Genomic DNA, 12,931 nt, shown 5'->3' with positions numbered 1-12,931 from the left:
AAGCAGCAAATTGACACATTAAATGGTGCTTACAAAGATATAGATCCAAAATCAAAGTGAAAGAAACAAGTGATGCAGTATATATCTTTCGTTCTGCTTATATTCCCAACTTCAAGTTAGCCTAGTTTTAAGACAAAGCTTAACTAGATTTTAATACCCTATGTATTTCTGATCTGAATTCTGCTTTATCCTAGTCCCCTCTCCTCCAACTAGACATGTTAGACAAGAAATCTTAAATCATCTACGTGGAATCATAAAACAACTGAACAAGCTGAAATATGATTGAACAACAAATCCTGAAAAACTCCACAATTTAGCTTCCGCCAAAATGAATCAAGAAGCAATTTTGGACAATATGCCTTTTTAGCTTATCTTCACAAAACTAGGTTCCAATCTCATGACAAAACAAATCCTAGCAAGTGGATTTCAAGAAACGAGGTACCAACTTCCTGTCTTTACTATCCTCATTTTCAGTGCTGTTTGAGTGATCCAAATCAAAACAGGAATCATTTGAACTGTAATTTGGCTCTATTACATGGCAAAACATTATCTACAAGTTCAGTACACACAGCTCATTGTCTCCACTGTGAAGAGATTTCTGTGGTGGTTCTGGCTTAAATGGTTGTTTACGTGACCTACCAGCTGTGGTTGTACTTCACCACAACAGCTTCAAAAAAGCCCTCAGATCTGAAATTTGGTGAAAACAACCTTGGATCAACAGGAACAGGCAAACTAAAGGAGACAGTGAAATCTCCAGATGGACATTGTTGCTGAATTTTCATATCAAAGAACCGAGAATATCTTGAGACGGTTTTTCCACCAGTTGATGTCACCCCTTGAATAAAGACCTTTCCATCTTTTTCAATCTCACACTTGAACACACCTGCAACAAGGGGTTAAAAAGTTCATTGAACAAATATGATAAGATACCACAATAATCAGATAAGTTTGTGAAAGTGTTTGCACCAATGGATACAGTTCTGTAGTAAAATTAGAAAACAGGCATAGCACGGAGAGCAAGATCTAAAATTCATCAGCCAATCTCATTTTCTGAGTGTTAGGAAGAGAAGTCTGACATACAAGAATACTATCAGGATAACAGTATCTTCTAGGATGTTGTCATGGTGGCTAGACGTCGAAAAAAGAACTAAATAAGAATCGTAGCAAGGCCAAACACTGAGAGAGTAAACTCAGAAGCATCTCCAGCTAATAATAGCCTAAATATTTCTTTCTCAAATAGACATCACGAGGTAGCATTATTATCTATAATGGACTCCATCCATGAACCAATCCTAGTTGACTATGCATTAGGAAAATGAACAAGTACCACATAGCACTCTACTAGTTTTAAAATTGCTGTTGAAATGATATCTTATCATCAATGAAACAATTATTGTCAGTGACATTAAATGCACAACATTAAATTCATAACAAACTCATCTGCATCCCATAATCGCAAGCAGCCACATGCAGCATAATAAACTTCCCTGGTCAAGCTAAATTCTCGTATTCGGCATGCTTTCTTTCAACTCTAAATTTTCCTCATTTTAGCATGAACTTTTACGTGGGACCATATGTGTGAATACACATATGACAAGTTTCTGGGCTGATGATCAGTGGCAGAAAAAAGTCAGCAGAATAAGATGTTATGCCGCTATTGCCACAAATATCTGTGGCACAATTGACTTACAGGAACTAATTCATATGATAAGAGGAAAATCAGTCATAGGGAAACCAAGTGGGTTGGTCGAAGCACAAGCTTCATGAACTACACTCGCTTTAGGTCCTTCTACAGTTGGAAAGTTGTGGTATCAGTTTTAGTATCTGATTCACATTAAGTAATTTCCAGGATCTCTGCTGCCTAAGAACATAAGCAGATTAGCATGTTCAAACAGATAACAGAAGGGCAACAAGTTAAAGGTAAAATAGCAAACCAGGATTTTCTTGACTCCAGGTACAGCAATACAAAAATAATAAGCAGATCTGCTATGCCAACATCAGCAGCTCCAAAAGGTGGTTCAGTTACCCCTTTGCATGCCGTTCCAGTCAAGATAACAGGCCCCCCAAGTCGCATTCTTACAAGTTGGGAAGAGGGAGAAGGAATATCATGCGAGTCCCATCTACATCATTTGTCATTGAATCAGAATGGGGCCTCTTTTTCACATTGCGTTCTATCTTTATCAATGACATACCATTTTCAGCAGAGTCTTTCCCATTTGGTTTCTCCTTGGGCCACTTCCAAACTATTCTCTTAATTTCCTTTTCAGGATGTAAGCATTCCATGTTTGACATTTTCTAACTTTCCACGTTCAAAATGTCCTCCATCTGAAACATAACATAAGCATTCAACAGTTATCCAACTCCCAAACTAATTCTGCCAACAATAAAAGCAAGAAGAACTCAGGTAGGTAAAAAATCAAAAAGAACAACTACCAAAAGAAGTTGAAACAGGAAAAAAGAAAGAACCCCGGGGCATGAAAAAACATCAGAAAATTTTTGTAATATAGTACTTCCTATAATCTATAAACAAGTCTATTGCAGAACGTGCGAATACCGAGGAGAAGTGCTTTTAGTATCTATATGCTTTGGTTATACCCACTGTTAACAGATCGATAAAATAAAGATAAGAGAGATGAGCAGAGTTTAATGACGCATTTAGCATGAACTGAATCTGAATGTCAACAAGCTACTCAGTGTAAAACATTAACGGAATCTCAAGGATCACCAGATGTTCTCATTAAGCCCTGGTTTACACACATGCCACCAGCATATTTGGAGATCAGGAAATAAAATAGCAAAACTCACTCCTAAGCAATGGAATAAGAGGATTTGCAATGTTGTGTACCTTTTCAAAGAACAATAGGGAGGTCAAAATTTTCTAGAGCATCAAGTGAAGGAAAATTTGATGATGTAGGACATGAGTCATCAGTTTCTCGCCTCCTCGTGTAAACTTGGACAATTGGTGGTCTTGCTGGTACAGATGGAGCAGGCATTGAAGGTGCATAAACTTGGACAACGTCATCTGATTGTTCGGTCACACCATGGGTAACCTGATAGACTAACCATTCATCTTCTCCCCCCCTACTTGTAGAAATGGGAGGTGCATAAAAGAATGGCGTAGTCTTTGAATAAGGTTTTTGCACTTGAATCAGCCTCAAAGCTGACTATACTGGTGCATATAAAATTCAACTTTGCAGCAGGGAAAACTAAGTTGCTTTTAAGACCATCAACTCACCAGCTTGATTTTGTCATCAAAGGTCAAGATGGGGTTCAATGTGTGAAGACCGTGCCAAATAATTTAACAAAATTGGAGAAACAAAGTGTTTGTAATATTTCCAAAAGCTGCAAGAATCATCCAGTTGTATAGAATTATAAGCAACTTGAAGACAGTAAGTACCTAACATGTAAAAATGTAAATCTCACATAGAAAGGATAAAACTAAAAATAAGTTTGTAAGGGGCTACAAAAGTAAATCTCCCATCCTGGGTGAAGACCTGGTTAGACAAGCAAAGGAACTACCAGTTTGTGAGCCACTTGATGCTTGCTGCAAGTAATCACTATAATCTGCTCCAGAGAAAGTAATGGAATTGGCCAGTTGACCATCTGTGTCTTTATGGGTCTGAACCATGTGAGCCGTACTCCGATTGTTAGTACGTGGTAGTCAACCATGCAATTTCCAACAAGTTTGTCGAGTATGGCCCAGCTTGTTTTTGCAATATTTCTACTGTTCCTCCTTTGATGGACATTTAGTTCCTGTGGATTTTCATTTTTCACAGCTAATACAGATGTCACAACGTTATTGGTATCAATTGTTTCTGAACCAATACAATGATCGAGCTGAAATGTCGATTAAGGAAGGAACTGAGGAACTTGCCAAGATTTGATCCCTTACAGAACTCAGATCAGATCTGTCCTTTCAGTGCTAAAACCATAAAGAACTTATCTCTTTGTTGCTCCTGTGTCGTATCTATCTGTCCAAAATAACTCGCTATAACTTGATTATTCTGATGAAGTTGGACTAAGTCTGAGAAAACCTTGTATATACATTGGATATCATTCGTATACAAAGTCTTAGCTTTAGTCCAAACTTTATAGCAAGTTTTACAAGATTGAAACAGGTTGAGTAATTTAGGATCCAAAAGTTCCATTAAGGATTGCATAATTGAGCATCAATGCGAGTCCACTTAGTCCTATCACCAGCAATAATATCACTAGTATTTTTAACTAAATGATCCTCATATCCTTGTCCAATAAACCACATCTCAACAGATGAAGACCACGGTGTGTAATTATTACTACCTTCCAATTTCACAGCAGTAATAACAGGAGAACTTGAAATAGAGGAAAACATAGATCTAACATCACTTGAAGATTCAATTTTCTCAGAGACATCAGTTAGAGATTCACCTTTCTCTGACATTATGGCTTCAACAACTAGATGAAATACAAAAAAAGGTTTCTTTTTTTGACCAAAGAACCAAAAATAAAAAGGATGACAGATATAAGAAATGAGTAACATAAAAAAGGTCTTTGGTGAAGAAAGAACTTGAAACAGAAGAAAGAGAAGAACAAAGTTCCTCTTGATGACTGCAAATCTGGTAGAAACCTTTTCAGATATGAACTGAACCAGAAATTTGTCCAAAAAAGAAGAAACAGCCTATGACGATGACTGTTTTTGCTGGAAAACTATTCTGGTTGCTAAAGATTATAGGAGATGTGATGGGTAAAACTAGAATGAATGGTTGACCCTCATAAACTTGGAATGTAAGTTTGAGATGGCCCGGAAAAACCTGTCGGAAGTGGCTTCTAGTAAAAGAGGATGCTGGAATAGTCACCGGAAGATCTATTAGAACAGTCACCAGAAAGGCAACTTGAATCTCTACAAAAACAGTAGAGGCTCTGATACCATGATAATGATGCAAGTGTATTTCACTTCATAGTTAAAAATGATATTACACCTAGAATATATACACAAAGCTAGATGCAAAAGGTCAAGAGCATATCCCTAAGATCATGCCTTCTACCTACAATATTTGACTATTATCTTAAACACAATCTAATAGTTAAAACACTCTTTGACAATATCTTAACAGTTTGAAATGAGAAACATTGGGAGTATGAGTCGATTGGATGCAAGGAAGCTCGCAAAATCTTTTCCTATCAATCATTCATCAGGAAGCAGTGGAGAAAGAATCGTCGTTTGAAAAATCTCATTGGAATGGGACAAATCAACATGTTCTTAGAAGAAAACATTAGTTTTTGTCAAACTTTTGAGCAATGGTTTCCATGTTGTCTAATCCCCCAACATGATCAAGACAAGGATTGCACGACGAAGGGATCTTGCTTATGGAAAGAAGATAGGCCGGTAAAAAAAATGTGTGACTGGATTTCCACTCCTAGTCATTTCATGATTGAAGAAAGTAAACCTAGTTGTGCAAGTAGAAGCAATATGGCATACAAAACAAAAAAGAAGCAATATGGCATACAAAACAAAAAAGAACTAATATGGCCTACAAGCTCATACAAGAATTCCTTTGAATGGTCCATAACTAACTAACATAACAAAAAAAGTTCAGCACTAAATTACACTTTATAAAATGCAACCGAAACTGGCTGAATAAAGGACAATGTTGCAATATCAGCTAGTCTCAGCTGTGAAAGATGAATTCATGCAAGAAAGGAGGATACAGACAGAATTTCAGTACCATCATACTAGAGATTTTCCCGAATAGGAAGTTGGTTTTACTTATGATTACAAGCTAATCATGTCCAATTAATCAGACGACTTGGGCAGGATCAATATAATGAGATCTAGCAATCCGACATTTAAACGCAGTTCCTTTCAAAACACCATTTGAGCTTAACTTGGCCCTTACAAATGTGGGATCAGCAGGTCCTGGCAAAGTGAAATTGATGGTGAAGTGACCTTGAGGAAATATCCGTCGAGTTCTTCTGTTGCATACTGTTGGCACCGCACTGCTTGTTATTTCCCCAGCTCTTACTATCCCTTCTACCTCGACATTTCCATTAGGAAGAACATCAACTGACAAATTGCCTGCAATACAATTGTTCACTTGGTCATTTCTCTTCAATAAAATTTTCAGCATTATGAGTATCAGTTTTCTAATGCATAAAACTTCTTCGAGTTTGACTCAGTATAGATTTTTGGATAATACAGCACTATTCGTCGTTAATAAACAATAAGCCCTTGAAGCGGTAAGCCAATTGTAGGGAAGGCTAGACTTAGTAAGCCATAACTTCCTAGAAAGATTTTCCTATCAAGGGAATCCAAAACAACTATCTATTTTTAGAAGTTCTGATTCTTGTCCATTAAAGAGGATTAGTCTGGTTCCAGATCAACCGTTCATTCAACAGTGCTACAACCGGAGCACATATCCATTGAATGGCAGGAGGGTTTTTCCAATTATGGGGTTTAACCTAGTTTTATAGGAAAGTACATGCAGATTTTCCCAAAAAGAAAAACTCTCGAGACAGTTTCATTTTATAACTTCTTTCTAGCTGTTTTACTGGTTTAAGTTCCAACTATAACTCAACTTGGCTTACAAACTGATGGATAGAGAATACTAAGAGTAAATGTTTCAATATCTTATATAGAGAAGGAAACAAACTTACCCAGGCTTCTCGAAACAACCGGTAGGACAACCTTAAACTTGTAAGAAATTGCAGTTGTAGTGATAGTCACTGTATCATTAGGATCTCCTGCTCTCCCCTCTCGGGCTGCTCCTGTCCGTACGACATGTTCTGCGTTGCATGTAAATGGATATTTGATACACATATTCAAGTATTCAGTGTTTCCTTGGAAATTTTTTCCTGCAGATCATAAAACTCTAGTGTATTAAGACCTTGAACAATATGCATGGCTTGAATACTGGGAAGAAGGAACAAATTTGAAAGGTAACTTTATATATGTATGGGATTTAGCACAGAATTTTAAAACACAGAAGTAAATGACTTATTTGCATACCTTTCTCTGCAGAAATGTCAAAGCACAAATCTTCATAAAGGAATGAATCAGTTTTTTTGAAACTCACAGAGGGTTCTACTGAGTGAAAGAAGATAAAAAGGAACTAGGGATTTCGGGAATCCAGTGAGGATTTCAGTGAAATCTCTCTTACAAGGAAATGGTTGAATCAGAATCACGTCAAGACTAGTCTTGTTTATTTCTCAAGTTAGCAGCATTTGTGCTTAGTAATTCAATTAATAACCAGCACTTATAGTTCGTTTCAAATAGGATTCACATACTAAAGAATCATAATATCATGCTTAAGGTCTGTAATTTAATGCTGAAAAAACGACATTGCCTAGCCTTATATATGATTCTGAATGCTGAACTGTGGTTTAGATCTTGCAAAAGCTGAAATCTAGTACATTTTATATTTTAACTGTCAAATAATGACTACTTAAAGCAGCAAATAGACACATTAAATGGTGCTTCCAAAGATATAGATCCAAGATCTAAGTGAAAGTAACAAGTGATACAGATTTAATATATCTTTTTTTTCTGCTTATATTCATTAATTTTAAGGCAAAGCTCAAGTAGATTTCATTACCCTATGCATTTTCCGGTCAGAATTCCGCTTCATAGAGATGTCAGACAAGAAACCTTAAACCATCAACTTGGCATCATATAGCGACTGCACAAGCCAAAAAATGAATTGAAAGATGAATCCTAAACAAATCTCCACAATTTACCAAGGCTCCTCCTAGTGCTAAGAGATGACATCAAAGAAACAGATCATAGTATAAGAAAGCCATAAAGCAAAAATTAAAATAAAGAAGAACACAAAGGCTTCTCATTGATTAATCTGCCAGAGACAAAACATCAGCTTCTTTATCCATGGCTAAGATGTAAGAAAATCTACCTGATATCCAAAAGAATGAACCCTAGACCAAAATCCTTTTTAAAGTGTATCAAACGTCAAATAACAAGCAGAAAAAATGAATCTACAATCAAATCCTAAAATCTCCAAAAGTTAGCAAAGAAACAGTTCAAAACAGAATTGTATACCTTGCTAGGCAGAAATGGCTAAGCACAAATCTTAGTACAGGAATGAATCAGTTTATTGGAATTCACAGAGGGTTATATTGAGCAAAAAAGCTAAAAGGAACAAGGGATTTCGGGAATCCAATGAGGATTTCAGTGAAATCTCTTTTACAAGGAATTGGTTGAATCAGATTTGCGTCACGAGTAGTCTTGTTTATTCCTTAAGTTAATTAGCAGCATTCACGCACTGTTATCGAAAGTAAAGCAGACATTAATACTTCAACTTACTAATCAGCACTTATCGTACGGTTCAAAGAGGATTTACGTACTAAAGAATCCTAATCTCATGCTTAAGGTCTATAATTTACCCTAAGTAACAGATCAAAACAGTTGATCAGATAAATGATAAGAAAGCAAAAAGGGAAAACTCGAATTCAACGGCAAGTGAGAATGAAGCACAAGCTCGAGAGTAAAACTTAGTGAATTGAAGTAGAAAAGAGAAAAACATACCTAGTAGAATTCACACAAAGAAGAGTGTCAAGTGAGTGTTCCCTTACTCTTATAGCAGCTGATGAGGGCATGGGGAAGTAGGTGTTCCAGCTAGGAGTGACATTTCAAATCAACCTTGAGATGAAAACACACATCTCTGCTGTCACTTGGATGCTTGAATCTTTCATATATCTTTCTTTGGACATGCCATGCAACTACTAAATGCCATTACTACTTCTCTAGGTAAACAAAAAGCTAGTAGGACTCATCAAATTCATTTTTCCATTTCTTCATACAGCCATTTCTGCTTTTCATTTATTTTCTTCTAACATCCTGAAGAGGACAGCCTCCTCAAAATAAATCAAGAAGTAAACTTGGACAATATAAAATGCTTTTTTAGGTATTTTTTTCCTTCAGGAAATTAGGTTCCAATTATGGAAAAAAAATCATCATAAGTGGAATATTTTTTCATTTGGACCAAAATGAAATAGGGAATAATTTGAACCGTACTTTTACTCTATTTACATGGAAAAACATGTCATTGTCTGAACCATACATAATCTACAAGTTTAGTGAACACAGCACATTAGCCACCACTAATCCATGACAAGAAATCCAAGTGCAAACAGATTTCTGTGGTGGGTTCTGGCTTAAATGGTTGTTTACATGAACTACCAGCTACGGTTCGTATTTCATTACAACAGCTTCAAAAATGCCATCTGATCTGAAATTTGGTGAAAACAACCTCGGATCGACAGGCCCGGGCAAACAAAAGGAGACGGTGAAAGCACCAGATGGACATTGTTGCTGAATTTTCATATCAAAGACCCGAGAATATCTTGAGACAGTTCTTCCACCAGTTGATGTCATCCCTTGAATAAGGACTTTTCCATCTTTTTCAATCTCACAGTTGAACTCACCTGCAATAAGGGGTTAAAGAGTTCATTTAGTAAATATGATAAGATACCACCATAATCAGGGAAGTTCGTGAAACTGTTTGCACCAATGGATACAGTTCTGTACTAAAATCAGAAAACAGGCTCAGTCAATATGGAAAGCAAGAACTTAGAGGGCATCAGCCAATCTCGTTTCTGGGTATTAGGCAGAGAAGTATGACATACAAGAATTCTATCAGGATAACAGTTTCTTCTATGATAATGTCATGATTGATAGACGTCGAGAAAATAACTACACAAGGATCATAGCAAGACCAATGCTGAGCGTAAGTTTAGAAGCATCTCCACCTAATTTTGACTAAATATTTCTTTCTCCAATTGACGTCACGAGGTAGCATTACAAACTTAATACAGGAACATGGTTGTTAGATTAATCTTTTTGTTTATAATTGACTCCATCCATGAACCAATCCTAGTTGAGTGTGCATTAGCAAAATGAACAAGTTACACATAGCAATTGCCATCTACTAGTTTTAATTTCTGTTGAAATGGTATCCTATCATCAGTGAAACAACTATTGTCAGTGAAAGCATTAAATTCATAGCAGACTCAGCCACGTCCCATAGCTGCAATCAGAGACATGCAGCGTAATGAACTTCCTTATTCAAGCCATATTCCTCGTATTCGGCATGCTTCCAACTCTATTTATTGTGACCGGATGTGAATTCCCTTGTATGCAATATGATACATTCATCAGCTGATGGTCAGTAGTAGAAAAAGTTCAGCAACATAGATGTTATGCAATACTGCCATGAATATCTGTGGCACAATTGACTCACAAGGCCTTATTCATATAATAGAGCAAAATCAGTCAAAGGCAACAATATGGGATGGTCAAAGCACAAGCTTCATGAACTACTCTTGCTTTAGGTCCTTCTGCAGTTACAGCTTGGTACTATCAGTTCTGTAATATCTGATTCACATAAAATAATTTCCAAGATTTCCGCTGACTAAGACCTTAAAGCAAATTAGCACATTCAAAGAGATAACAGAAAGGCAACAAGTAAAAGTTAAAGTAACAAACCAGGATCTTTCTTGACTCCAGGTAGAGCAACACGAAAATAGTAAGCAGATATGCTAACACCAATATCAACAACTCCAACAGGTGGTCCAGTTACCCCTTTGCATGCCGTTCCAGTCAAGATAACAGCCCCCCCCGAGTTACATACTTCCAAGTTGGGAAGAGGGAGTAGGGACATCATGCAAGGCCCGTCGACATCACTGGTCATTGAATCAGAATGAGGCCTCTTTTTCACATTGTCTTCCATCTTCGTCAATGACGTACCTTTTTCAGCAGAGTCTTCCCCATTCGATTTCTCCTTGGACCGCTTCCAAATTATTCTCTTAACCTTCTTCTCAGGATGTAAGCATTCCATGTTTGGCATTTACTGACTTACCATGTTCACCATGTCTTTCATCAGAAACATACTGTAAGCATTCAACAGTTATCCACCTTCCAAACTAATTCTGCCATCAATAGAAGCAAGAAGAACTCAGGTAGGGAAAAGGTCAAAAAGAACAACTACCAAAAAAAGTTGAAACTGGAAAAAAGAAAGAACCCTAGGGCATGAAAAAAATTCAGAGAAATACTGTAATATGCAAGTTATACTATTTCATATAATCTAAAAGCAAGTCTATAACAGAATGTGTAAATACCTTGGAGAATACTTTTAGTAGCTATATGCTATGGTTATACCCACTGTTAAGAGGTCGATAAAATAAAGAAAAGAGATGCAGAGAGTTTCATGACACGTTTAACAGGAACTGAACCTGAACATAAGCAAGCTACTTAGTGTAAAGCATTAACCGAATATCCAGGATCAATAGATACTCTACAAGCCATTAAACCACTGAGCGTGAGGCGTGGGCAAGCTACTAAGTGTAAAGCATTAACTAAACCTCCAGGCTCAACGGATGTTCTATAAGCCATTAATCCCTGGTTTGCACAATGCCACCAGCACATTTGGAGAGGAGGGATTCAAATAGAAGAAACTAACTCCAAGCTTGTATCAACCTTATTAGCAGTTGAAAACATAAGGTTAGAGGAAGATTGGAGAACTAAGTAAGTTCATGACATCGTAATAGCCATATACGTTTACTGGCACTAATACCATAGGGAAACCGGTTATTTGTTCAATTCAAATGCCTAGCCTTTGTGGGACAAAAACCACTCAGGCCCAAAACAGGTCTAGTGTGTCGTATAGAACCGGATAATCTGGTTACATCATTCAATTGTAACGTTAACAAAAACAGCTTTCGTTGACTACCTATTGCTGTAAGCATGAGCCAATTCTGGAAGCAATGTTCAAATTTCCCTATCATCAACCAACTTCTCAAAGGCATCCAAAGGACCACATTCAGCTAAAGAAATGAAATGCATTAATATGTTTCACCAACATATTGTACATAATAAAATTTTAAGCACAAAAATAGAAAAAGAAAAGACTTCACGTTCATTGTTCACATCAAATCAGGTAGAGCTATTAGTTAATTCTTCTTCTTCCAAACAAGTGTTGGTTATCACATACTATTTCCTTTACTTGATTGCTATCATAATTAATTTAGTTCGTAATGATCAACTGAAATTCTATCCTAAGGTCAGTGACTGAATGATGAAATGATGAACACATTCAGATAATTTAGTCTCTCTCTTTTTCCTTTCCCGAATGAAGCAACGACATTAGCTTGAATAGCATAGCCTAAACAAACTTCACAAGATATTTAACAACAAATGATCCTGGAGAAAACTTAAGAAGTTTATGCTTCTAACAAAGATCAATTGAGATTCTTGGAGATTAATGTCAACCTGGCTATTTGGAAAAGGCTTTTCAAATAAGTTCAACTTGATAATTGAATTCTATATCTTTTCTTGAGAATTTCGAAACGAGAAAGAACATAAATTGCATCCAACCAGTTAAAACATCATTCAACTCAGTAACTTAACTACACAAAAACAAAATTGCCCAACATTCAATCAGTTTAGAGAAATCTAAAACATAGAGAAGAAACAAAGATATAAATTAAGTTTCACTATGAAGCCTAAACAAAACAGTAAGAGCTGAACCCTATTCATTTTAACACCAAGCAGAAAAGCTTCAAAGATATAAATTAAGTTTCACTATGAAGTCTAAGCAAAACAGTAAGAGCTGAACCCTATTCATTTTAACACCAAGCAGAAAAGCTTCAAACTTTATCTTGCAACAGCCATGTTTCATGCAATAACCCATACACAAAATAGGAAACCAGAGAAAATGGACCAACCAAGAAGCAAATTCCTCCTCAGTCTTCAGAAACCAGTCTAGCATGATTTTTCTTGATCTTTGATGTTCTTTAATGGAGGAGCCAAAGCTGGAACGGGTGTTACATTAGGGAGTACGTGTCAATTTTTAGAGAAACAGTTTTTTTTCTTTTTATTAAAGAGGTGTTATTTTTTTTAATTAATTAAAAAATATTAAAGCAAGGTCACTGCCCCAAACCCATT

The 12,931-nt window shown here is 36.4% G+C and overlaps 2 protein-coding genes and 1 pseudogene across 4 annotated transcripts; all 3 read right to left on the bottom strand.

Annotated features, from left to right (window-relative positions):
* Positions 1-455: 455 nt before the first annotated feature.
* LOC129904549 (increased DNA methylation 3-like) lies at positions 456-2,292 on the bottom strand (annotated as a pseudogene).
* Positions 2,293-5,514: 3,222 nt separating this feature from the next.
* On the bottom strand, positions 5,515-12,823 carry LOC129904591 (increased DNA methylation 3-like). Of its 3 annotated transcripts, XM_055980151.1 has the most exons (6): positions 12,712-12,823; positions 11,718-11,811; positions 10,475-10,917; positions 7,572-9,414; positions 6,634-6,831; positions 5,515-6,055 (listed from the first exon to the last, which is right to left on the bottom strand). In XM_055980151.1, the coding sequence occupies exons 3-4, from the start codon at positions 10,833-10,835 to the stop codon at positions 9,173-9,175; spliced, it is 603 nt and encodes a 200-aa protein (XP_055836126.1). In that variant the 5' UTR covers positions 10,836-10,917; positions 11,718-11,811; positions 12,712-12,823; the 3' UTR covers positions 5,515-6,055; positions 6,634-6,831; positions 7,572-9,172. The 3 variants fall into 3 exon arrangements, with proteins under 3 accessions (XP_055836126.1, XP_055836128.1, XP_055836125.1); XM_055980153.1 differs by lacking the exon at positions 11,718-11,811; XM_055980150.1 differs by lacking the exon at positions 11,718-11,811 and having other exon boundaries at positions 5,526-6,055; positions 8,516-9,414.
* LOC129902340 (alpha-crystallin domain-containing protein 22.3-like) lies at positions 5,778-6,796 on the bottom strand. The gene is made up of 2 exons (XM_055977557.1): positions 6,634-6,796; positions 5,778-6,055 (listed from the first exon to the last, which is right to left on the bottom strand). Exons 1-2 carry the CDS (start codon positions 6,794-6,796, stop codon positions 5,778-5,780), a joined length of 441 nt encoding a protein of 146 aa, XP_055833532.1.
* Positions 12,824-12,931: the final 108 nt, after the last annotated feature.

This window comes from Solanum dulcamara, chromosome 9 (assembly GCF_947179165.1).
Source record: "Solanum dulcamara chromosome 9, daSolDulc1.2, whole genome shotgun sequence".
In the NCBI taxonomy this organism is placed as follows: domain Eukaryota; kingdom Viridiplantae; phylum Streptophyta; class Magnoliopsida; order Solanales; family Solanaceae; genus Solanum; species Solanum dulcamara.
The sequence above is the reverse complement of the archived record's forward strand: the minus strand, read 5'-3'. Positions and strand labels throughout refer to the sequence as shown.

Excerpts from the sequence above, each read along its gene's own strand:
- LOC129902340 (XM_055977557.1), bottom strand. The coding sequence starts at position 6,796 with ATGTGTATCAAATATCCATTTACATGCAACGCAGAACATGTCGTACGG. Across the intron at positions 6,056-6,633 it reads GGTTGTTTCGAGAAGCCTGG|GCAATTTGTCAGTTGATGTT; the intron begins GTAAGTTTGTTT and ends ATTGTATTGCAG.
- LOC129904591 (XM_055980151.1), bottom strand. The coding sequence starts at position 10,835 with ATGCCAAACATGGAATGCTTACATCCTGAGAAGAAGGTTAAGAGAATA. Across the intron at positions 9,415-10,474 it reads TGGAGTCAAGAAAGATCCTG|GTGAGTTCAACTGTGAGATT; the intron begins GTTTGTTACTTT and ends CCCTTATTGCAG.